This window comes from Meriones unguiculatus, chromosome 4, assembly GCF_030254825.1.
Source record: "Meriones unguiculatus strain TT.TT164.6M chromosome 4, Bangor_MerUng_6.1, whole genome shotgun sequence".
Classification (NCBI taxonomy): Eukaryota; Metazoa; Chordata; class Mammalia; order Rodentia; family Muridae; genus Meriones; species Meriones unguiculatus.
This window is the reverse complement of record NC_083352.1, coordinates 81,847,327-81,872,193: the sequence shown is the minus strand read 5'-3', so window position 1 is coordinate 81,872,193 and position 24,867 is coordinate 81,847,327. Positions and strand designations below refer to the sequence as shown.

General features: G+C 43.1%; 1 protein-coding gene across 3 annotated transcripts in view; it reads left to right on the top strand.

The window, feature by feature from the left end:
- The window catches only part of Rabgef1 (RAB guanine nucleotide exchange factor 1), a 44,368-nt gene that overhangs the window by 901 nt on the left and 18,600 nt on the right, over positions 1 to 24,867 (top strand). For 2 of the 3 annotated variants that reach the window (XM_021657060.2, XM_021657067.2), the window contains exons 2-3: positions 14,034 to 14,219; positions 17,386 to 17,552. In XM_021657060.2, the coding sequence (XP_021512735.1) occupies positions 14,041 to 14,219; positions 17,386 to 17,552 (346 nt within the window). In that variant the 5' untranslated portion in view covers positions 14,034 to 14,040. Of the gene's footprint in view, positions 1 to 14,033; positions 14,220 to 17,385; positions 17,553 to 17,603; positions 17,623 to 24,867 lie in introns of those variants that run through there. The other variant, XM_021657075.2, reaches the window with a different exon arrangement.

The following is a 24,867-nucleotide window of genomic DNA, read 5'->3' as shown; positions in this document are numbered from 1 at the left end:
AAAAAAAAGACCTAGTTAGTCACCCACTTCTGTTAACCGAGTATTTGGGAATTAAGGCAGAAACAGCCTTGATCACCGTCAATCAGGGCTATATAATGAGTTTGAGGCCAGCCTAAGCTACAGAGTGAAATTCTACACTCCCACCCCAAAGTCCAGTTAAAAGACGAAAGAATCTCAAAATAAAATTGTCAAGCTCGCCACTGGGCTGTGGTGGTGGCGGCGGCAAACGCCTATAATCCAAGTACTCAGGAGGCAGAGGCAGGGAGGATCTTTGTGAGTTCGAGCCCAACCTGGTCTACAGAATGAGTTCCTGGACAGTCAAGGCTACACAGAGAAACCCTGTCTCAAAAACAAAAACAAAAAGAAAAAGAAGCTTGCTACTTAGTGATGACTGACTTGAAAGTTTTCACGTGCCAGACAGGCTGTTAAACTGAGCTACATCCCCAGCTTGTGTTCAGCCTTTTTACTGTGTGGGGGATTGTTTGTTTATTTTGGTTTGTGTGTTTATATCTTGGGACAGGGTCCCGTAATGCGGCCCTGGCTGCCCTGCATGACTCTGAACTTGGAGCAGTCCTCCTGCCTGTGCCTCTCAAGCCCTGGGATTGCAGGTGTAGGCCACTGCCCACTGGCTTGCTGTCTTTTGGTATTTGTGTTCACAGTTTGTGTATGGAGGCCAGAGGCTAGCTAATGATGGATATCTTGCACAGTCTCTTACCAGCCCTGACTTTTGAGATAGGTTCTCAGTGACTTGAGCTGGGTTTGGCTAGAGCCAGTAGCTGGCCAGCGGGCTGCAGGGATCCTCCCAGTCTCTGCCTCCCAAGTGCTGGGGTCACAGACACAGCACGCTTTCTTTTTAACCTGGGTGCTGGGGGGTCAGAGCTCAGGTTCACATGCTTGTGTGGCAAGTACTTGACATCTCTCCAGTCCTTTCGGTTTTGATGAAAGGAAGCTGGAGTTTACTAAGAAACACTTTAATTATAGATTTAAGCCCAGGTGTTAAGGGAGGAGAGACCCTTAAAGGACAGCACACCTTCAAGACATGGGTGTGGACTTCTCAAGAGAGTCTCCAAGATTTACTGGTTCTTAATCAGAGGGTTAAGGCGTAGTCAGGATTTGAATTTTTACTTTCTTTAAAAAGTTTTGGCTAGAGAGTTGGCTCAGTGGTTAAGAGAGCTGGCTGCTCTTCCAAGGGACCCTGGTTTGGTTCCCAGCACCCACATGGTGGCTCACAATTGTCTAACTCCATATCCAGGGGATTTAATGCCCGCCTCTGGCCTTCAAGGGTACTTACTAGGCACACACATTGTGGATGGATAGTAGAAATATTTCAAGGTGTAAAATGTTTGCCTAGTTTGCACAAAGGCTCGGGGTTCGACCCCCAGCACTACAAAGAAACAAAACAAAAAATATTTCAATAGAATTTCATCATGGTGTGTGCTAGGATAGAGCACTGAGGGTCAGAACACAAGCCAACCTTGTCAGGTGTGGGTGGTGGAAGAAGGGACCAGGAAACATCCCCCAAAGTGTCTTGAAGAATGTAACAGTTCAGACCAACAAGCTGGAGTGGGAGTTTTGGAGGTGTGTGTGTGTGTGTGTTTGGGTAGCAGGAACCAGCAGAGGCCACCCAGCTACATGAAGAAGGTGTTGAGGGGACATGAAGTGTGGGGCTTTTCTGTGCTGGCAACAGGGCCAGGGAAGGGCATGAAGCAAGGACATTCTGTGGTGAATTTTAAGCAGCTGTGTGTGCACATATGGACACACACACACATAAACAGGCTGCTGCTGTGTGGTTGAAGATGATTGTGTCCAATGTAGTGCTGGCTTACGTACTGTCTCGCATAGTTGTCTTTTCTGGTCATTAAGTGAATTGAATTGTGTACTCATTTAATAAAATCAGCTTCCTAAGGAAGTAAAAGGAAACCTACTTTTCTCTCACCACTCTCAATTCATATTGGGTGTCTGTAAGTTCTGTGTGTACTTGCTGACTGCGTAAGAGTAATCCACAGACTTTTCCCACTCTTTGGCTAGGTACTATAGAAGTTTAAATCTTGACTATGTCTCTTTAAATTCTCTGGCACTCTTTTTTTTTTTTTTTTTTTTTTTGGTCTGTGGGATAAGCATCTCTAGCAGAGATACTTGCACAGAAATGCTGCTAAGTGGCTTTCTTAGCCACTTAAAGTTACCCTGCTAAAAATGAGAGTTTCGTGGAAAACGCCAAACATTTTGAAATTCTCACCCAATGCTCACCTCTGGTGTACAGCACTGTAAGAAGTAGCATGCACAGGGGAAATAACTTGACTTCTATCACAGTGATTATTATTTAGCTGGTATTTTTTAATGTTTAGATAAAGTTCCCTAACTGCTTTAGGAAGAGGCTGTGCTCTAGCATACCCATAAGTCCAGCTCCTCAGGAGGCTGAAGCAGAGGATTGCCAGTGCTGGCCAGCCTGGGCAACTTAGTGACTCTGTCAGAATAACAGAAGAAGGTCTGGGGTGTCACTCAATGGTGGGACACTTGCCTAACATGCTTGATGGCTGCATTTATCTTTTTCAGTTATGTATACCATGTGTTTTTGTGTGTGGGTGTGGGTGTGTGCCCATGAGATACCCTTGGAGACCAGAGGAGGGTATTGGGTGCCCTGATGTGGTTCTGGGAGTTAACATGGGTCCTCTGCAAGAGCAGTGCGTGCTCCTAACCTCTGAGCTGTCTCTCCAGTCCCGTGCCTGTTTTCAGAGGTTTCTGTTTTTAGTGAAGCTCTTGCCACTGGCGTAGAAAGTCTAACTTGGATTGTGTAGATTGATTTTTCCTTGTTTTTGGTAGCATACTTTACAGGCTTATAGTCATCAGGACAGCCACTAATTGTGATTATGATCAGTTAATTAGATGTAGCAGAAGTCATGAATTATGATCAGAGGGATAAGCGTTGTTCATTTGAGTAGGAGCTGTAGAATCTACACACTGAGCTGGGGTTTCTTAGTCTGGCTTCCTTTTTTGGGGGTGTGGGTCGTACTGGGAGCATGCGAAACACATGCCCTGCAAATACTGTAGCACTGATTTTCCTTCCTTGCCCTGAGTCATAAGCTTCCCCCCCCCACCAGATGCTAGGGAGGAGATTGTTAAAGGATCTGAATCAGGGATATAGTCAGAGCCTTGAGGGTTCTACCCTTAGGGAATGGTGTGATCTTCTGTGGGGGACACAGGACAACCAAGATGGAACTGAGTGAAATCTTGTTTTGTTGGGATTTGGGTGTGTACTACCACACTTGCCTTTTTTATTTTTTAACCTTTTTTTAAATGTAAGTGTAAAAATAATGCATTTCATGTGATGTTTTCATACCTGTCTCATTGTATTTTGCTCATAATTTGGGGAACTTTTACGTAAGATATATTTATAATTTTCTGTGTGCTTTCAAGTTAAAATACACAATGGCAGCATTTATACAGTTCCTCTGTAATAATATATAGAATTTTCTAATTTTAGGCATACTGTTTGCTAAGGCAGGTTTTTTTTTTTTTTTCCTTCTTTAGATGGCACTTTGGAACACATTTAAAAGATGCTTTTAGAGATTGAGCTCAGAGTGTTTATTAATGGATGAAAATCTGTCTGTATTATACTATAATTTCCCTAAGTAGAACATGCTCTCGTACCACATCTTGTTGCAGGAAGTGTTTTTAATGACTTGTATAGACTTGCCCAGCCTGCAGAGTAGAATACACTACTGGTAGTGTATGATGGGAGGTGAGTGGCTGAGTGATTCAGATGCAGGGCAGGTGGGATCCAGAACCAGCTCTGTACCAAGTGCTTGAGGTCTGAAGTGTCTGGTTGAGAGCTACCAAGGTAGCTTTGCTTGTTAGTAGCCAGATGAGAAAGGAACATAATGGTTTAGTGACCTTGAAAGATAATCAGAGAAACTCCTCAGCTCTGTCCCTTCATTTCCAAATGCCTTTCAGAAAAGTTGTGTACCCTGTTGTGTCTTAGCTGAAGTAGTCCTGGCCTTGTGATCCAAGAGTTTCTATCTTACAGTTCAGTCAACAGTCTCTTTTAGATGGTCCAGATAGGATTGATTGTACAGTCATCAGAAGTAGTTTGTTTTTCCAGCTTTTGCTTTGATCTTGTGCTGTCTGGAAAATGCCTTATGAATAGATTTTGTTTGTGTTGTTGGGTAGTCAGAGTCATGTGTGTCATTGTGTGTGTGTGTGATGGATGGAAAAGGCTGACAGGAACATAAGAAAGGATAACAAACAGGTTTTGAGATACTAGTTTTAGTACAGAGAGCATTGGATTGAGAAGCGCACACATAGGATTGTGTTGAGGGTGGGAACAGATCCACTTATCTTACAGAGCCAATAAGTTGCTTTCTGTGCTGTACACACTGGAAAGTGGCTTGCAGTCATAATAATTAGGATTTCTAGAGTGCCAGCATGGTGAAACAGTAGGTAGGACCGCCCTTGCCTGATGTTGTGTAATGTTGTGGCTTCTTAGTTGCATTTCCATTGAACTTTTGACACTTTTTTTAAATGTGCCCTGAAAAATGAATTGGACCAAAGTTTTGACTACAATAAGGATAATGCAAATGAAAATTATAAAAACAGAAACAAAACTGAAGGCTAATGAGATAGATTGCCTCGAGCTCATAGCAGGGTCTGGTGTGCAGTGCAGTGAGGCAGGAGTCTCAGGGTGTGCACAGGTCCCTGGCCTCCATCCTCAGCAGCACAGTAAAGAAAATGATAGAAAAAAGCCCTAAAGTTTTTTTTTTTTTTCTAGTGTTTTGAGATAGTATACTTGGCTTCTGTGGAGCAAGTTAACTATGTTTCAGCCTGTAAAATTTGTTAGTCCCATAGTTGGAACCTAGTGTGGCAAATGCACAGAGTCTGTGAAGGATTTCAGGTACTGTCCAGCCATGGACGGATCACTTTTAGCACTATTGAAGAGAGTCAGATGGCAGTGTGCATTCATGCCCACAAGCTAACGACTGATCTACAGTACTTTATTATGTCGTTACCTGCCCCACAGAGTAGAATGTTTTATGACAGAGACAACATTGGAATAGCATATTTCAGCCTTATATATTTTATTTATTTTGTAGTGGTGGGGATCAAACCCAGTACTTTGTACTTTTTAGGCAAGTGCTCTACCTTAGCACTATACCACACACACTCTTTCTCTTAATTATCTAATTTATTTTTAAAAATAACTTTATTTATGGGTGTGTTTGCCTACATGTATGTTGATGCAATGCTTGAGGAGGTCAGAAGATACTGGATCTTCTGGAGCTGGAGTTACAGGCAGTTCTTAACCACCATGTGGGTGCTGGGAACAGAACCTGAGTCCTCTGTAAGATCAGCAAGTGCTGGTAACCACTAAGCCATCTTGTCTGCCCCTCTAATAACTTCTTTAAAAAATAACTTTATTATTTGCACATGTGTGTATGCTTGTGTGGTTGTGTGGTTGTGTGGTTGTGGGTTCCAAGAGTTGAACTGAAGTCTTTTATTGCAAATGTCTTTACCTGCCGAACCAGCCTCTATAGACCAGGCTGGTCTCGAATTCACAGAGACTTTTTTTTTTTTTTTTTTTTTTTTTGAGATGGGTCTTACATAGCCAATCCTGTTAGTCATTGTATAGCCAAGCATGGCCTTGAACTCCTGGCCCTTCTGTCTCTACCTGGGTGCTAGTATCATATGCATATGTCACCATATGTAGTTTCTGTGGTTCTGAGGATAGAACCCTGGGCTTCCTTCATGCTGTGGAAGCACTCATCAGCTGTTCCCTCCCTAGCCCCGATTTTTATCTCTTTGTCTCCTTCATCAGCATATTCTGGGTTTTTTGTTTTTTGCTGGAGTCACCTTCTCATCATACTGTCTGTCATTTTCCAGGATCTGGACCCCTTAGTGTGAGGTACTTCAGATGCTTTCTGTTGCGTTTATGATGGTGCCTTTAAACACTGTATTTCACACTGATACTAGCTTTCCAGTTCTTAGCAGGAGGTTGCCACAGACTTCTATCATACTCAGAAAAGGTCATCTCAGGCTGGGGAGATGGCTCAGCTGTTATAAGGACTTGGGTTCAATTTCCAGCACCCAAATAGTGGCTTACAACCACTTGTAACTCCAATTCTGATAGCCTGTCTTCTGACCTCCTTGGGCATCAGGTACATATGTGGTACATATGTACATGCAAACAAAGCACCCATATGAATAAAATAAAAATTGAAAAAGAAAAGGGCATTCTGTCATGGGGTCAGGGGGAGAGATGAGTGGATTCACACCCATGGTGGTTTTTTTACAGCTGTGGTTTCCAAGGTGATTCCCATTAGAACCACCTAGGACCTGTATAAACTCAGATTCTCAGACCTTATGACTCAGAGTATATGAGAAAAGGTGAAATGGCTAGAGCAGAACTAAATCAGACAGAACTGGAAAGAACACTCCTGGGTGGAGATGCTGTCTACGTTACAAAGTGCTGCTGCTCGGCAAAGCCACGTCTGTTTGCTCAGGTACTCAAAGAGCAGTCGCTTATTTGAGTGCTGCCTGCTTCTCTGGAAGACAGGAAGACTGTAGGCCAGCACAGCTGGATTATTTTGAGCACGCTCAGATTAGAGCCCTAACTTTGCTCAACTGAAGAGGATGTGGCTAGGCACAGCAGAGGGCAGCTGTCTGCAGGTCCTGAGAATGCCGCTCCACTGGCTCAGCTCACTCCCTAAATTGTCTCCCATGGGCTTGATTATCTTTTGGGACTACTTGGACAGAGTAGTGTTTACATACTTCGTTTTGTAACAGTAAACATGGAAACTCTAACGTCAGTTGTCTACATGAAGCACTGCTTTTAGAAGGGATGTGTATCATGAGAGGAAGTGGGTAAAACCTGTGTACAGATTTGAAATGCCATGTCTTTGTGTGAGGGTGCCCTCACAACAGAAAAGGTGGCTAAAAAAATAATTCAAGCCAAAGGGTGTGATGTGGAGGGTGGGGAGTGAGGAAGGCATAGGTTGAGGCATTGTACGACTTTAATCCCAACACTTGGACAGCCAGGTTACGGAGAGAATCCTCATCTTGAAAAGCAAAATAAACAAATGAACATACAAGAAAGATAATTCAAAAAGACTGCTTGGGAATATTAGGGAAAATTTAGAGATATAGATTATAGAAACAGGAGCAGAAAATACCAGTGGTTAATTTATTTGAAGAACAATGTAAGCATGGTAACAAATACCAGTAAAAAATTGTTAATCAGGTGCTGAAAAAAAAGGCTCAGTGGTGAAGTACAGGTTCACGTGGGTGTTACAACATGGGTGTAGCATCCATGTTGGGGCCACACAACTGCCTGTAGCTCCAGGCCTCTAGACCCAGCACCCTTTTGTGGCCTCCTTGAGCACCTGCACTCACATTAGTTCAGGATACCCCCGCCCACACACATACCACATAGTTAAAAATAAAATCCTTAAAGACAAGTAGCAATACCCATGGTTAAATATTGATTGGCAAAAATCAAAGTTTTCTAACACTGCTTCTGTGGCTGTGGAAGTTGGTTCCCTTGCCCCATGGGCGGTATGGCAGACAAGTGCTGCCTTTTCAAAATATCAGGTGCATGCAGTAGAACTTTCCCCTTGTTTGAGGAGGCTGCTCTGAGTTTGCGAAGGACCTGCCATGTCCTTGTCCTGCACAGCTCCAACCAATCTCAGGCTCTTTATTAATATTATCTTTCTGTATAATAAAATGCCTCATTGTCACATGTAAATGTTATTTTCCACTCTCTTTTTGCCTGTCTATTTTGGTCACAGGTGAGGCCTGTTAAAAACTAGTGGACGTTTAAATTTGTGTATTCAAATTTTACTTCCTTCATGATTTTCCTGTAGCTTCTAGGTATAGACGTTTCATAAGTATATTGTATTAGTTCTTTCGTCCTCTGTCTCTCTCGGAAGTTTGAAGTTGTGTCAGGTGTGATGGGTGGACACCTGTAGCCCCATCACATGGGAGACTGGATTAGGACTGCAGGCCAGCTTGGGTTGCATAGTGTGACAAATTGGGAACTCTGTCCTCCCTTCCCTTTCATAAAAAAAAAAAAAAGGTGGATGTGGTGGTGTACACCTTTCATCCCAGCAGAGGCACGGATGAAAGTTCATTAATTATGGGTATATGTTTGTCTGTGCACGAGTGCACATGCCCGTGGAGTCCAGAAAAGGGACATCAGATCTGCTGGAGCTGGTGTCACAGGCACTTTGAGCCACATATTGTGGTTTTGGGGAATTAAACTCAGGTCCTCTGCAGGAGCAGCAAGTCATAGCCACTGAGCCTTGTCTGTAGCCTCTTATTTTTATTTTTTGACACGTTTTCTTGCAAAACAATCTAGTCTGAACTTTGCTATCCTTGAGTTTTATGTGTGTGGCTGTTGCGCTTGCATGTGTGTCACAACTTGCATGCAGAGCTTGTGGGGGCCAGAAGAGGGCATTATATCTTCTGGAACTGGAGTTAAGAGATGGTTGTGAGCTGCCTTGTGGATGCTGGGAATTGAACCCAGGTCCTCTGCAAAAACAGTCATTGCTCTTAATTACTGAGTCATCTCTCCAGCCATTTAACAGATCTTTTCAGTTATTTTGAGGGACATCAGATTGCTGGCCAGTTATTCAAAACTATTTTAAACATTTTTCTTTCCTTTAGTATTATTTTATGTGTTATGGTGTGTTAGGATTTATTTGGGAGTTTCGTATTTTTTAGTGATTCGTCTGGGTTCATATTGTTTAACTAGTCTGCAGGAAAAAAGATTCAGAAAGTTAATTTCGAAAATTAAAAACTATACTGGTTATTGTTGCTGGTGAAATATGGAATCATTTTTTTGAGTTCTAAAAAGTCTTGAGAATTCTTTTGTCATCTGCTGTAAAATAGGATTTTGGAAACTATGTCATTTTACTGTTTTATTTGCATTTTATTTAGAGTCATTTTATGTCTCACTAGTTACAGCCTTATTGTTAAAGCTTTCTTTATTTGTATTTTTGTCTTTTGTAGTCCTAACTGATCTTGAACATGGAACCCTTCTACCTCAGCCTCCCAAGTGCTAGGAGTATAGGTGTGTCTGTGGCCATTGCTTATATATCAATATTTTTATACTGACCACATGACTTTTTGTTTGTTTGGTTTTTGAGACAGAGTTGCTCTATGTAACAGTTCTGGCTGCCCTGTAGACCAGGCTGGCCTCAAACTCACAGAGCTCTGCTTTCCTCTGCCTCCCATATGCTGGGATTCAACATGTAAGTTACCACCACCCAACTCACATAACTTTTTTATTAAAATATTTCCTAGGTGTTCTTATATATTGATATTACTGTGAGTGAAATATTTTGTACCTCATTTTGTTATTAGCAGTTTTTAGAATTCTATAGATTTTGTGTATACATAGCTAGATTGTTTCTCAAATATGGGTTCATGAAGTTTAGTTGTTTTAAGATTATTCAGCAACAGGGTGGTGGTTTACGGCTTTAAACTACCTGATCTCTGAGTTTGAGGCCAGTTGGAACTGTACAGAGAAACCCTATCTTGAAAAGCAAAACAAAAAAGAGTATTCAATGTTAATAGTGTTTTTTTTCCTTCAAGGTCTGAGCTATATGCTGCCCAAGTTAAACACTAAGATACACGGAGCTTTTTGCTTATGGTTGACAACATAAGGTGCCTGTTAGTATGTAAAAGTATTTGTTGAATCAATGAGTATGAACTATAAGAATATGCAAATGGGTGCAGGGGCTCACACCTATAATGCCAGGCTCAGGAGATTCGAGGCAAGAGGGTTACTATGAGTTTGTTATCAGTATGGGCCTCAGAGTTGGACCTTCTCTCAGAAAACCAAAACAGTGAGAAAGAAGCTATCAACTGTCAGCTGTGCTATTTTACATTTCTCTCAGAATGTACAGGAATGTACATTGGTGGTGTAATGTCAGTGCTTTTGTCTGTTTTTCTGAGGCTAGGTTTCTCTGTAGCCTTGGCTGTTCTGGACTCACTTTGTAGATCAGGCTGGCTTTGAACTCACGAGATCCTCCTGCCTCTGCCTTCCTGAGTGCTGAGGTCAGGTGTGCTCCACTGCACCTGGCTATCAGTGATTCTTTTAGTCATTTGGGTAGGTGTGGTTGATGTCTCATGCTGGTGGAGTTTTGTTTTTGGCAGTGCTCGGGAGCTAACTCAGGGTCTTGAGCAAATTAGGGGAGTGCTCTACCATTGAGCTACACCCAGCCTCATCTGATGGCTTCTCCTTAGATTGCTCTAATGGCTAAGGGTGTAAATGACTTCCTGTGTATTGAATGCTGGGAATGTTAAGGACAGTGAAGGACAGGTAAGTAGCAAGTGAGCCTGCCAAAGTTAATGGATGTAGGCAGAAGACATGAGGTTTATGTAATGGGAACAAAGGGACCCACTATCCAGGATATCGGTAGAGTAGGCTGTATGTCACAGTGAGTATCTTTGCCCCACAAGTCCCATGCAGGCAGAGTCACAGCTAAGGAGTCCAAGATGAAGAGACCAGATTTTATGACCTTATTAGTCTGTTGAGTGTTGCGGGGAGGCACGTGGCATGCTCATTCAACTGCATGGTAAACAGACTCTCCCATTGTTCTGGCAAGAGCAGTTTTCTCTTCACATTTCATGTGCTTTATGTACGGCTGTGGATGCATCATGCATCATGTGTGGAGCTCAGAGGACAGCTTGCTGCAATCTGTTCGCTCCTTCCACCATTTCAGACCCAGGGATTGAACTCAGATTGGCGGGTTTGGCAGCAAGCTCCTTTACCTGCTGAGTCATCTTGCCAGCCCCAGCCCATACAGGGTCACACTATGTACCTCTGAATGGCATGGAACTTGCTATGTACACCAATCTGGTCTCCAGTTCGGAGATCTGCTTGCCTCTGTCTCCCAAATGCTGGAAGTAAAGGTGTGTGCCAGCACATCTGCCAAATAAATATGTTAAAAAATAATAATAAGGTGGGCAGCAATTGGAGAAAGTTGTTTACCTAACTTCAACGTCTCATTTCCACACACCTGCACACACATTTGTACCTATCTACACCTTCACGTGAACATATACATACATACATCACACACACACACACACACACACACACACACGATAAAACGATAAAACTCTGACCCTACTAGTGAATCTATGCATATGCCAAAGAATGCACTGAGACTTCAGACACTCAGATGTTTTCTGGGCCACATCATATTGCCTCCGTATACACAGGTTCTGCCCCTCAGAAGCAAAGGTCTACTGACCAGAGAGGTTTGAGCACAATCTTACCCTTTGGCTAAGTAGTAAAGTGTGTAGATACAAGGTAAGCCTTAGAAGGAAGTCAGGCATAACACAGAACCCGAGAGATCAGAGATAGGAGTGGGTGCAGAGAGAAAGACCTGAAAATGACAGCTCACCTTATTTTTTGAGGCAGGGTCCCTCATTGAACTTTGAGCTCACCATTTTGGCTAGCCCAACTGGCTAGCAAGCGCCAGGATTTCCCTATCCCTATGCCCCAGCACTAAAATTACAGGTCCTTATTGCTATTCCCAGCTGCTAGGTGATGCTGGGGGTTGAATTCCGCCTTATGCTTGTGCAACAGTTACTGTATCTATTGAGCCATCTCCCAGCCCAAGTTTTAATCTTTACAGTTGCTTTTGGATATTGCCTTTGGATATTGTACCATAAATGTTCCATTATAACAAAACACATGAGATAAGACCTTTTAAGAAGTAAAGGTAGGAGGTGACAGGAACTCCACAAGAAGACCAACATAGCCAAAAAATGTTGGCCCAGGGGTCCTGCAGAGACTGATGAATCAACCAAGGACCATGCATAGAGAGGACTTAGACCCCCTGCTCAGATGTAGCCCATGGCCAGCTCAGTCTCCATGGGGGTTCCCTAAATAAGGGGAGCGGAGTAGGGGCAGTCTCTGGCATAAAGTTGGTTGCCTGTTCTTTGATCACCTCCCTCTGGTGAGGTGGCCTTACTCGGTCATAGAGAAAAAGGATTCAGACAGTCCTGATGAGACCTGATAGGCTAGGTTCAGATAGAAGGGGAGGAGGAACTCCCCTGTCCGTGGACTATGTGAGGGACATGGGGCCGGGGAGAAGGAATAAGGATGGGACTGGGAGGAGATGAGGGAGTGGGCTACAGCTGGGATACAAAGTGAATAAATTGTAATAAATAATAATAAAGAAGAAGAAGAAAAAAAAGAAGTAAAGGTAGGCTACGCTGGCAGCAAAACCATCCTCAGATTGGTGAGAATGTAAACTTGGTTCAGCCTGACTTAGTCATCCAGGCTGGATCAAACTTTGGGAGTCTGATGCCAGGTGGTTTATTGCCAGCATATTTAAACACAGTACAATTTTGAAAAACATTTCCTGGTGTAATGCAGTCCCTGCTGCACAAGGAGGCATAATTGATTACAGGGAAACTCACCTCAAAGTACATGTCACTTCTTCCAAGAAGATAGGTTCTAGAGATAAGCTACCTGCATTAGCTTAGGCCTAGGGACGTATCTGGTGTAGTCTTGGTCATACATTTAGCATAGAGGCCATTTGGGGTATGAGCCACCTCCAGTCTGGTTGTGGGACCTTGGTGGAGCCACTGGTTATACAGATAATGTAAGGGTTATTTAGACTATTAACCACCTCTGGGCCTCAGTGCAGGAGCTTGGTGTGGCCTAGTCCTACAGATAATGCAGATCACCAGGCTATTAATCTCCTCCAATCTCCAGCCTTCTGGGTGGAAAAACAGGCTATTTATAATGGACAGGTTGTCTCTAGTGGCTGTACCTTTTTATGTTCTTACTGAGAATACAGAAGGGTTCAGATTCTCTACATTCCTATCTCTACATTCCTGTGTGTGTGCGTGTGCGTGTGTGCGTGTGTGTGTGTGTGTGTGTGTGTGTGTAAGATGGCCTTCCTACCAGTGTGAAGTGATGTCTCATTGTGGTTTTGATTTATTCTAATAGTTTCTCTCATGTGTTTTCTGACTATTAAATATTTATTTTGAGATAAGGTTTCACTCGATAAGCTGGTAGGCCTTGCAGTTCCCCTTCGCCAGATTGATAGGATTGCAAGCATATGCCAACAAGCCCAGTCTTTGTTAGTCATTTTTGTTTGTTTTCTTGAGACACAGTCTGTGTATTCCTAGGTGGCCTTGAACTCAAGGAGATCCATCTGTCTCTGTCTTCTAGGTGGTAGGATTAACAGCATGCACCTACCACACCCAGCTTGTTGACCACTATAAAAAGTAGGTTTTGTTAATTTTGTTTGTGTAAACATGCGCTGCAGCACACATGAGGAGGCCAGTGGACAGCTTTCAGGGGTTTTCTTTCCATCTGCCATGTAGGTCCCAGGGATCCAACTAAGGCTATCAGCCATGGTGATAGCCTTGGGGATCTTTTAGTTGCCGAGCCAGCTTCTCAGCCCCCTCCCCCTTTTTAGAGTGTTTTTGAGACAGGGTCTTGCTGTCTGTTGGACATTTTTATTTCTCCTTTGGAGAGTTGTCTATTCCAGTTTTTTGTCTATTTTGTTGTTGGGTTGCCAGTGCTCTTAATATACTCTAGGCTTTACCCTTTTTGTAGAGGTTGGAAATGTCTTCTCCCATTTCATAGGTGGCCTCTTTACTATTGATTGCTTTGTTTGTTGGGCAGAAGTTTTCAAGTTTGCTGTTGTCCCATTTTTTCTGTTTCTGTTGCTTCTATTACCTGTACTTTTGGGGTGTTGAAGTCCTTGCCAATGTCAACAAGCTTTTCCTGTGGGAGTTTAAAGCTTATGCTTAGGTCTTTAATCCAGTATTAGTGTCTCAAGGTGCTCTGTGTATTTCAGACTTCAGATTGAAGCCTTTCTTTACAATGATTCTGCTTGAACTTGCCATGTTTAACTTTGGGTTTCATAGTTTCTTCTCTCCATCTCTTCTCTCTTTCTCTTCTTATGGCTTGAAGATCTCAGACATTTGTATTTTGCTTCATAAGTGTTGTATTTTAGTAGTATGGTAGCAAGTTGATTTTCAATGCTTTCTCACTCCTTGGTTATCAGGAAGAAGATGAGCCTGAAGTCCGAACGCCGGGGAATTCATGTGGATCAGTCTGAGCTTCTGTGCAAGAAAGGATGCGGTTACTATGGCAACCCTGCCTGGCAGGGTTTCTGCTCCAAGTGCTGGAGGGAGGAGTACCATAAGGCCCGGCAGAAGCAGATCCAAGAGGACTGGGAATTGGCAGAAAGGTAAAAGGACCTCACTGGCTAGGTGGAGGTGGGGTGTGGCTACCAGTGACATAACCAGGTACACAGTCCTTCATTGCCCAAGCATGCTTACCACTTGTGTTGAGAGCAGGATCAGCAGGTCAGCTTGCCATGAGAGGATTCTGTCTTATTTCTGGTCACCATTTAATGAATCACTTTTAGTGATTTCTTCATTTTGTGTTTGTTTCTTTTACATTTGAGTATGTTGTTCTTACCTCTTTTGAAGGCAAGCATATTTTGTGTTTCTTTATTTCACTTTTTTTTTTTTTGAGATGGGGTTTCTCTGTGTAGCCCTGGCTGTCCTAGAACTCACTCTGTAGACCAGGCTGCCCTTGAACTCAGGAATTTACCTGCTTTTTCTCCTGAGTGCTGAGATCAAAGGCGTGCACCACCACCTCCTGGCACAACCTCCTGGCACCACCTCCTGGCCCTGTTTGTTTTACATTGGAGTGTGCTGTCCGTACCTCTTTGGAAGGCAAGCATACTTTATGATGAAGATGAAATGCGGTCATACATGTGTTTGGCAAGCGCCTCTCAATATTGCTTTCCTCATTCTTTTGACATACCCAGCTTCGCAGGTGTGTAGCACAGTGATCACACCAATTAGTCTGTATACATGGTCCTTGCATTGAGGACATTTAATTTTTCCTTTAAAATTGAGTTATTCCCAAATGGTTGTATCATCTCCAAATAGGAGTACGATTAAAAAAAAAAAAAGAAAGAAAGGCAGAAGCAGTGGTGAGTGAAGGGCCTGGAAAGATGCCAGGAATAGAGCCGATCCTTTGCCATGACATCCTGTAGACTGCAGTGCTATCTCAGCAGAAGGTCAAACCAAATGCTAGCTTTTGCTGGTTTTTGAGTCTAGTTACTTGGTATTTGTTGACCAACTGCGCTGTTCATGTTCACATCTGTGGTGAGCTCAGAACTGTGCCCTGAGCTATCCTTCCAGGACCTGTGATCTTAACTGCTGAGCCCTCTCTCTAGCCTCTCAAGTTTTGATATGGATCCTTGCATTAAGTGCTAAAGTACAGATATAAATATGGTAACTTTTTGGGTTTATAATGCTCTGGCTTCTCTGCCACACAATGAATTCCAGAATGATAGTTAGCTTGCAGTCAGAGTTCTTTATCATCTGGAAACTTGTATATAGCCAGCACATAGTCCATTGCACCATTAGTGATTCTCCTGTCTCTACCTTCTAAGTACTGGGGTTACAGATGTGAGTCACCAAGCCTGGCCAGAAACCACACTTTATGTCTCTAAGTTCCTGTTGGAAACTACAGTGTGACTTAGTAGAATTCTAGTCATCCTGAAGAGCTGTCCTGAAGATAACCACTGTGGAACCTTCTCAGATCTTTCTTCTGTTGGAGGTTTTTGCCCAGTGTTCTAAAAACACTTGCTCTCCACTCTGAATTAGGAATTGTTCAGCTGGATAGTGATGTTTCTTATAGTTCTCAAGTAGTAAGAAGCCACCACTCCATCCCCAACTTTCAGTGCTGATAATTGAACCCAGACCTCATGCATGCTAGATACTAGCTCTGCCTCCGAACTGTACCCATCCCATTTCTTTCTTTGTTTATGAAAAAAAAATTATTTTAAAGATTTACTGTTTCATGCATATGAGTGTTTTGCCTGCATGTATGTATGTATGTGAGTAATATGTGTGCCTGGTGCCTTTGGGAGTCAGGAAAGGTCATCGGGTCTCCGGAACTGGAGTTACAGATGGCTGTGTGCCACATCTGAGTGCTGGGTATTGAACAAATGCTCTAAACCTCTGAGCCATCTCTCCAACGCCATTGAAAGATTTATTTTTATTTGTGTGTATATGTCTCTGTGTGTGTGCCATGTGTGTAACACATACATGCAGAGGCCAGGAGTGGGAGTAAGATTCCCTGGAGCTGGGGTTACAGGCAAATGTGAGTTTCCTCACTTGGCCATTGGGAACTGACCTCTGGTCCTCTGCAGCAGCGGCAAGTGCTCATAACCTTTGAGCATATCCCCAGCCTGTCATTTATCTATCTATCTATCTATTTATTTATTTATTTTTGAGACAGGGTTTCTCTGTGTAGCCATTGCTGTCCTGGATTTGCTTTGTAGACCAGGCTGTTCTTGAACTCACAGAGATCTGCCTTCTTCTACGGCCTGAATGCTGGGATTAAAGACATGCACCACCACACCCTGCCTGTTATTTATATTTTAAATTATATATACCTAGGAATTGAACTTGGGTGCTCTACAAAGCAGTATGTACTCTTAACTGCTGAGCCATCTCTCCAGCCTCATAACATATATACATTCATATGTTATACAATGTATATATATATGTATATATATATTTAAATTATCTATTTAGTTTTGTGAGAGGGGTTATCTTTATCTATGGAGTCCAGAGGTTCTCTCCTTCTGCCAAATGGGTTTTAGGGATTGAATTCAGATCATCAGGCTTGGTGGCAGGTGCCTTTACCTTACCTCCTGAGCCATCTTGCTGGCCCTTTAATGATATTTTGAGGCAAGCTCTTTCTCTGTATCTCTGTGCTGGGAGTACAGGTGTTTGCCACCATGTATGCAGTGCTGGGAACTGGACTCAGGGCTTTGAGAGTGTAAGGATTCTGAGCTGTACCCTAAGCCTTACATTTTTTTAGATTATATTTCTTTCTAATTAGAATATTAGTTAGATTACATTTCTTTTTTAAGATTTATTTTAATGTGTATGGGTGCCTGCATGTGTATCAGCATACCACACATGTTCATTGTCAGAGGAGACCAGAAGGTAGTATCAGATTCCTAAAGCTGACATTACAGGAGGTGCCGTGTGGGTGCTAGGAACCACACCCACATCCTCTACAGAGCAGCAAGTGCTTTGAAACCTGAGCCATCAGTCCAGCTCCTACATTGATTTGCTGTGTGTGGGGGTGTGCAAATTCTTACAGTACCTGTGTGGTGGGCAGAGGACAGTTCTTCTCCCACCCTTTCTACTCCCGGGATCAAACAAGTGCCTTTACACCCTGAGCCTCAGATCCACTTAGTATATTTAGTTTCTGTTTATAAAGTTTTCAGATCCTCTTCAGTCATTTGAGTAAGATCTTTTAGACCCCAGAAAAGCTTGGAGAACATCCAGATCAGTCACAGTCCTCTCCCTGAATTTCAGACTTCAGCGGGAGGAGGAAGAGGCCTTTGCCAGCAGCCAGAGCAGCCAAGGAGCCCAGTCCCTCACGTTCTCCAAGTTTGAGGAAAAGAAAACCAATGAGAAGACCCGCAAGGTCACCACAGTGAAGAAGTTCTTCAGCGCCTCTTCCAGGGTCGGATCCAAGAAGGGTAATTGCCTCTCTTCTTCTACGCCTGAATAACCTGCAGACAAGATCTGGAAGGCAGATGGACTCTGCCTGTAAGCATAAGAGAATTCTAGTCCAGTTTTAACATGAAAATCAAGTTTGATGGCCAGACAATACATGAAAGTAATATTCTATTTGATTCAAAAGCACTCTTTGCTTGTTTTTTTTAAAGAAGTTATCTATTCCACAGGAGAACTAAAGAGAATTAAAATGTGCGATTCTGTTTATAAAACTTTATTCTCATCCAGACTAGTTACCATTGGCCACTTAATGTTTCTGTGTTGTATTTTTTGTGCCTATATTTTTGTGTGCTTTCCTTGTGTAATACCCACTCTGTCCATAACTTGTCAGATGTGGCTGTTCCTAAGCTTGAACATCACCTGAGAGATTCTCTCAAAACTTATTTCCTATGTTATTAGGAAACAAACAGGGAAAGGGTCATTTGGGGCTCTTGAATAACTCATATTAATTACTTTCTTGTAGATGGATTTGTATTCATTCATCTATTTACAAAATTTTTATATGCATTTTGTTTGCTTATTGTCTGTGCACCACTGTGTGCCTGGTGCCCTACGAGGCCAGAAATGTGTGTTGGATGCCTTGGAACTAAAGTTACAGGTGATTGTGAGGTCCCATGTGGGCTCTGGGAATTGGCCTGGGTCTTCTGGAAGAGCAGTCAGTGATCTTAAACACTGGCTATCTCTCCAGCTCCTCATTCATCTACTGTGTGTGTCAGAGATTGACATTTTGTATCTTCAGTAGTCCACCACATTTTTTGAGGCAGAGTTTCTTAGACCTCCCTACTTTAGCTAGACCGGCTGACCCCTGAATCCCAGGCATCTTCTTGTCTCAGCCCCCTAGGCCCGGGATCACAGGCTTATGCAACCATCCAGCTTCTGTGTGGATTCTGAGGGTTGAACTGAGCTCCCCATCTTGTGCAGAAAAGCACTTTACTGACTGAGCATTCTCCCTAGCTCCTTTATGTACCTATATTTTCTAATTAGAAAAATGTTTTTAGGCCAGGCAGTGGTAGTACATGCCTCCTGGCACTTGGGAGGCAGATGCACATGGATCTCTGGTACAAGGCCAGCCTGGTCTACAGAGTGAGTTCTTGGATAGCCAGGGCTACACAGAGAAACCTTGGCTCGAGGAAAAATTTTGTGTATCAAACTTTGTGTGTGAGAACAAGTGCTCGAAAAGACAAGAATCGTGGAGCCTTCCTGGAGCTGGAGTTACAGGTAGTTGTGAATTGTCTGATGTGGGCGCTGGGAACCAAACTCAGGGCCTCTGGAAGAGCAATATGATTCTTAACCGCTGAGGTTTTCTTCAGCTCATCTGACTCTTAAAATGGTATCTAAGGGCTGGAGTGATTTAGTTAAGGCCCTTGTTTTTGTGGAGGACTCAAGTTCTGTCAAGCAGCTCCCTGTAACTGCAGCTCCACGAGCTCCTATGCCTTTGTGGGCACCTGTTATTTACATCCCCCCCACACACACTTAAAATTAGTAAAAATTAATTTTAAGATATTTAAAATGCTGTATAAAGACTATGTGATTCAGTCTGGAGAGATGGCTCAGCAGTTAGGAGTGCTGTCTGTTCTTGCAGAGGACCCAGGTTTGATCCTCAGCACATGTGTGGCAATTCCAGTGCCAGGGAATCCAGTGCCCTCTTCTGGCCTTCTTGGTCACTGGGCATACAAGTGGTGCACAGACATGTATACAGGCAAGACATCCAAACATATAAAGTAAAATTAAAACAAATAAAAGGGAAGGCTCAGTAGTTCTGTCAGTGAGGTAGTTGAAGAGGCCCAGAGTGAGGCTGGGAAGACCCTGGTTGTGTCTCAGTCTCACAGCCTTAGCCATAAAGTCTGAAAGGATGAAAGAGACCAAGGGTGAGCCTTGATGCTGGCAGTTCTCAGAGAGGGCCCCCTACCCTCTTCCCTCAGTAATTTGGTCTCTTAAAGGCAGAATGAGCCACTGATAGCCTCCTTACGACACTTTCTGGCCTTCCAGATATAATGGTATTGCTGTTTTCATTTAATGTATACATGTGTATTTTCTGCTTGTGCAGGCCTCATATAACATTAATACATATTAAACATAATGTACTATTAATTATGTCCATGTCCTGGGTGAGATTCCTGTTGCTTGAGCACATGATGCGCATGCACTTTTTCTGTCTCTGCATTCTAAAAGCCTCTTGTACGTCAGTCCAGTGCAGCACTGTACGGGACAGAGAAGCAGAATGTGTGCAAAATAGCTTTTACCTTTTCACCCCACTTTTGAGAACTTTAACATTTTGTCTGAAAAAGGAGCAAATTCCTTGAAGCACATTTGGCCAATGAAGTGCTTCTTGGCTGTTGTCTGGGGAGTCTTGGTTCAGCTCTGGTGAGTCTCATAGAGTTCTCATAGAGTTGAGGCCAGTAATCACACTTGCCTCATCCTTTCTTAAGATTTTTTGGGGTTAGGGGAAAGAATATGATCAAAATATACTGTATGAAGAAACAGTGTTTTAAATTCAAAAGAGAGAGGTTTGGCTTTGCACCAGCACAGTAAAGGCACTTCCTTCCAAGCCTGATGACCAGAGTTTGAATGATCCCAAGAGCCCGAGTGGTGGAAGGAAAAACTGAATCCCCAAAATTGTCTTCAACGTGTGCACACCATAACTAGGTACACACACATTCACACAACAACCAAAAGGCTAAGTAAATATAATTTAAAAAGATACTTGGCCTTGTCTTTTAGCTCTGAGTATTAGAAAGTCATTCTATTAACATTTAGGAATTCTGTAGCTTTCCTAACAATGCCAGTACAAATTTCCAAAATGTCGGTAAGGGGTACTTAATGTTTCTGTGGGATTGTACTGCAGTTGCCTCGTCAGCTTCAAGAAAAACATTGTTGCTGTTAGGGAGTTCTACCTTTCCCTTTGCTTTGTATCTTTCATGCACCCTCCCCAATGCTGGGAATTAAACCTCCGGTCTCCTGAGTGCTAGGCAAGGGCTCTGCCAGCACCAGCAGTAACCTCAGTTCTTGGCTTTCCAGACAGGGTCATGCTTAGAACCTCAGGCTGGCCTTGAATTCACTGTGTAGCTCACCCTCACATCAAACTTCGCATCTTCCTGCCCCCATCTCTGCTGGCAAAGAGGCGTACATCCCTACACCCTTCTTCTACCTTTTCAGTGTTGGAAGTTGGAATCCTTAAGATTGTAGCTGTTTTTGTATGTAGAAAACTTCTGAGGGTAAGGACCTCAAAGTATTTAAAAAATCCTTGATTTCTAAGTGAGTGCATTGTTGGCTGTTAGTCACAGCTGACTTATGGAAGATTGCCAGGTGAGTTTTCCACTTCGCTGTATTGCTTGTTCAGGCCTTTGCGTGAGTATACACTCAGCTAATGCTCAGTGTGGTTTCACCTTAGAGTCTAGATCAGCGTCAGCTTTGTTATTCTGTATCTTTATTTTACTTCCTTGATACATGGAGCCTTTGCCCTTGTTAGTTTATTTATATTAGCAGTACAAAAGAAAGTTCTTAAGCTGGGGGAGCTTGGTTGCAAACAAAGCACAATCTTCTAAGGGATTTGAAGAATTTGTGTGGGGGGGAAATGTACTGGTTTGTGTGGGTATGTATGTGCATTTGTGTGTGAGTGAGTGTGGAGACCTTAGGTGGACACTTGCTATCTTTGATTATTCTTCACCTTCTTATTTGAGACAGGGTCTCCCAGTGAGCCTGGAGCTCACCAGTTTGGCTAAGCTGACTGCCAGTGAACTCCAGTATCTGCCACCCCATTGCTGGGATTACAGACAAATGGCAGTCTCCCTGCCTTTTGTTTTAGTGATTGCTGGGAATCAAACTTAGGTTGCCATGCTTATGTTGCAAATACTTGGCCCTCCCTACCTTCTTATACTGTCTTTATCTTTCATAACCATTTAAATAAAATTAGCAGAGGTTTTATTCTCTTCATATATCAAGGATTAAATTTGATAGAATATTTGGTCTGTCTTTCTAACACCCATACATAGTATGGAACTCACTGACTTAATGATTGATCAAGGTAAGATCTGACTGTATTCCCCATGCTGGTTGCAAACTCCTGGCTTAAGTGATTCTGTTGTCTTGGCTTTTATGCATACTTGTGCCCTCCTCTTTGGCTTTTTAATTGTTATTATCATTACTATTATTTATGTGTATGAGTGTGTGCATGTGAGGGTCATCCCCACAGAGGCCAGAAGAGGGCTTTGGGCCCACTGGAGCTGGAGTTATGGGTGGTTGTGAAGCATTCAACATGGGTGCTGGGAACTGAACTGGGGTCTTGTGGAGGAGCTGATAATCCGTTTCTGCCTCCCGAGCTGATTTAGGTGGATGTGAACAGATGCCGCAGTAATAGCAGAGTGGTGCAGGGTAGTTATAAAGAGCTGGGCTGGAGATTCCAGTCTGCTTTCAAATCCCAGCCATTCTTTTAACTAGCCTGTGGCTTTGGACAAGTAAGTGACACATTCTCTAAGATTCACATGTAAGGTGGTAATGTCGCCCACCTCAAGAAAATGATTCTTCAGAATCAATGAGTGATTGAATGCACACAGGGTCTGGTGCCTAGGAAGTCCTCCTTGAGGGATAGCTGAAGTGCTGCTGTCCTTGTGGTTCAGGGTTGCAGGCTGGAAAGCCTTTAGACTGTTCAGCGGGGTGGTGGACAGCCTGAGAAGCCTGTTTGACTGGATGGACTTGATGTGCAAATTGTTTTATTTGAGAAACGAGAGATGAGTGTGAGCTGATGCACATGCCCTGGCTGTTGGCTCCAGCAAACACTGCGGCTGTAGTGTCGGTAGACTGTTCCCTTCCATCTCCTTTCTTCCTGACTTGTTTGTTTTGTTTTGTTGAAAGCCTTTGTTGTTGTCTGGAGAGCACTGATAGGGCCCACTCCATCTTCTAGCACCAGGCTCAACTCCAGCCCCTTTGCTGACATTTTAAAAGTGGATTTGAAGTAACTAAATTTTTGAGACAAGATCTTACATTGTAGCCCAGACTGTCCTTGAACTCCCAACAATCCTTCTGCCCCGGCCTTGAAAGTGCTGAAGGTATGAACAAGCATGCTCAACTGAGGACTTGTTTTTCTGTTTGTTTAGTCAGAAGTATTTGTTGGAGAGGAGTGTACATAAACGAAGCAATGAAGGAGATGACTGTTTTTCTCTGCCTTTGGCCCTGAAGCTTTCTGTACCCACATAGTGTGAGGCCTCGGCATTCTTTGAAGGTTCTGGTTGGACCTCTGCTATAAGGGAGAGGTGTCTAGCTCAGGAATCAAACATGCCACCTTGAGTTCAGTTCTGCCCTTAACCACTGAGGCAACTGAAGATTAAGTTTCTAAACATCATCAAGCCTCAGCTGCTTCATTCCATAGTTGTGTGGTGCATGTGAGGATTGCACAGCAGCCTTATGGAAGCACACGATAGCACTCTCTGTAAGCCATTACCATTACCATCTTGTCACATGGACTGTACATTCTGTTGTTATTGATCATTCTATAAATATTGGTTTGGTCACATGGTATTACTCAAGTATTATGGATTTTTAACAAAAGCGTTTTATTACAGAGAGAGAGAGAGAGAGGGGTGTGTGTAGGCCATGATGAACATGTGAGGGTCAGAGGACAAGGTCTGAGAGTTGTTTTTTTCTCCTTTCCTTTGTGGGCTCTGGGACTCAAACTCATGTTGTCAGTCTTGGCAGCAAGTTCCTTTACCTGCTGAGCCTTCCGGCCTGCCCGGTATTGTGTTCTCTTGGTCCTGTTTTGTCAGTCACTCAGAGGGGGATGGAACTCTCCAGCTGTGAGTGTGTCACTCCTTACACTTCTGTTTTTGCTTTCTGCATTTTGGAGCTGTGACGTTAACTCTGTGTTTTGGATTGCTGTGCCTTGGAGAGTTAACTTTCTGTGTGGAATGCCCTTCTTTGTGGTTGGGAGTAAGCTCTTTGTGCTACCTTGACTCTATCTTTTTCTACCCTTAGTGTTGTTGTGGCACAGGTCTTGCTCTGTAGCCCAGGCTGGCCTGGAATCCACATTCCTCATGCCTCGGCCTCCTGATTGCTTTGCAGCTTCCATGCCCAGCTGGGTTCGTGGATTTTACCTTTGACGATTCTTCCTAAATTGCCCCCTTTCGAAGTTCTGTCGCTTGCATCCCACCTGCAGAGTGTAAGAGGCTGTTGTATTCTGGTCCAGATCAAATTTCAGATTTTGTCTTACTTGGGTTTCTATTGCTGTGAAGAGGTACCATGACCAAGGCAACTCTTAAAAAAGAAGGTTTTTAATTGTAGACTTGCTTATAGTTTCAGAGCTTAGTCCATTATCCTCATGGTGGAGATTGTGCTGGAATGGAAACAGGCATGGTGCTGGATAAGTGGCTGAGAGCTTTACGTCTGATCATAGGCAGCAGCAGGCAGAGAACCACTGGGCCTAGTATGGACTTTTGGAAGTTCAAAGCCCACCCCCAGTGTTACACTTCCCCAAAGACCACATCTTCTAGTACTTCTAATCCTTCCCAAACAGTTCACTGACGGCAGACTACACATGCAAATGTATGTATGAGCCTGTGGGGGCCATTCTGATTCAAACCAACATAGATTTCTACGATTTTGTTAGTTATTACTAACTTGACTTTTTAACTATATTGTTATTACTAAATTACTTAATTAGCTTTTCAAATGACATCTTCTTGTGCTTTAATTTGTGTATTTGTCGTGCATGAAGTGTCTGTTTTCCCTGTTAAGATTATTGGTCTTGGGGCTGGAAATGGCTCAGCACTGACATGGTGCCTTACAGCTTCCTATAATGAGATCTGATACCCTCTTCTGATGCAGACAAAGCACCCACATGCATAAAATATCCAAGTAATTCTGTCATCTGTTTGTCTGTCTAGTTTTGTGAGGGGTATATCTTCATGGATGGAAGTTAGGGGTTTCCTCCTAAATAAAGTGTGGGGCTAGGCATCTCCCAGAATTAAGGAGGTAGAGGCAGGTGGATCTCTGTGAATCCAAGGCCAACCTGGCCTACTTACTGAGTTCTAGGTCAGCCAGAGCTACATAGTGAGACCCTGTCTGAAAAACAGACAAATAAAATAAAAGTGTGAAGTTGGTTGATTTTAATACCTTGTGGTTTCTTTTTATGTGTGTAGGCTGTGGCAGTAGATACTTGTAGTCCCAGCCCTTAGGAAGCTGAGGCAGGAGGATTCTGTCTCAAAAGGAAAAAAACAATGCTCAACTGAGGACTTGTTTTTCTGTTTGTTTAGTCAGAAGTATTTGTTGGAGAGGAGTGTACATAAA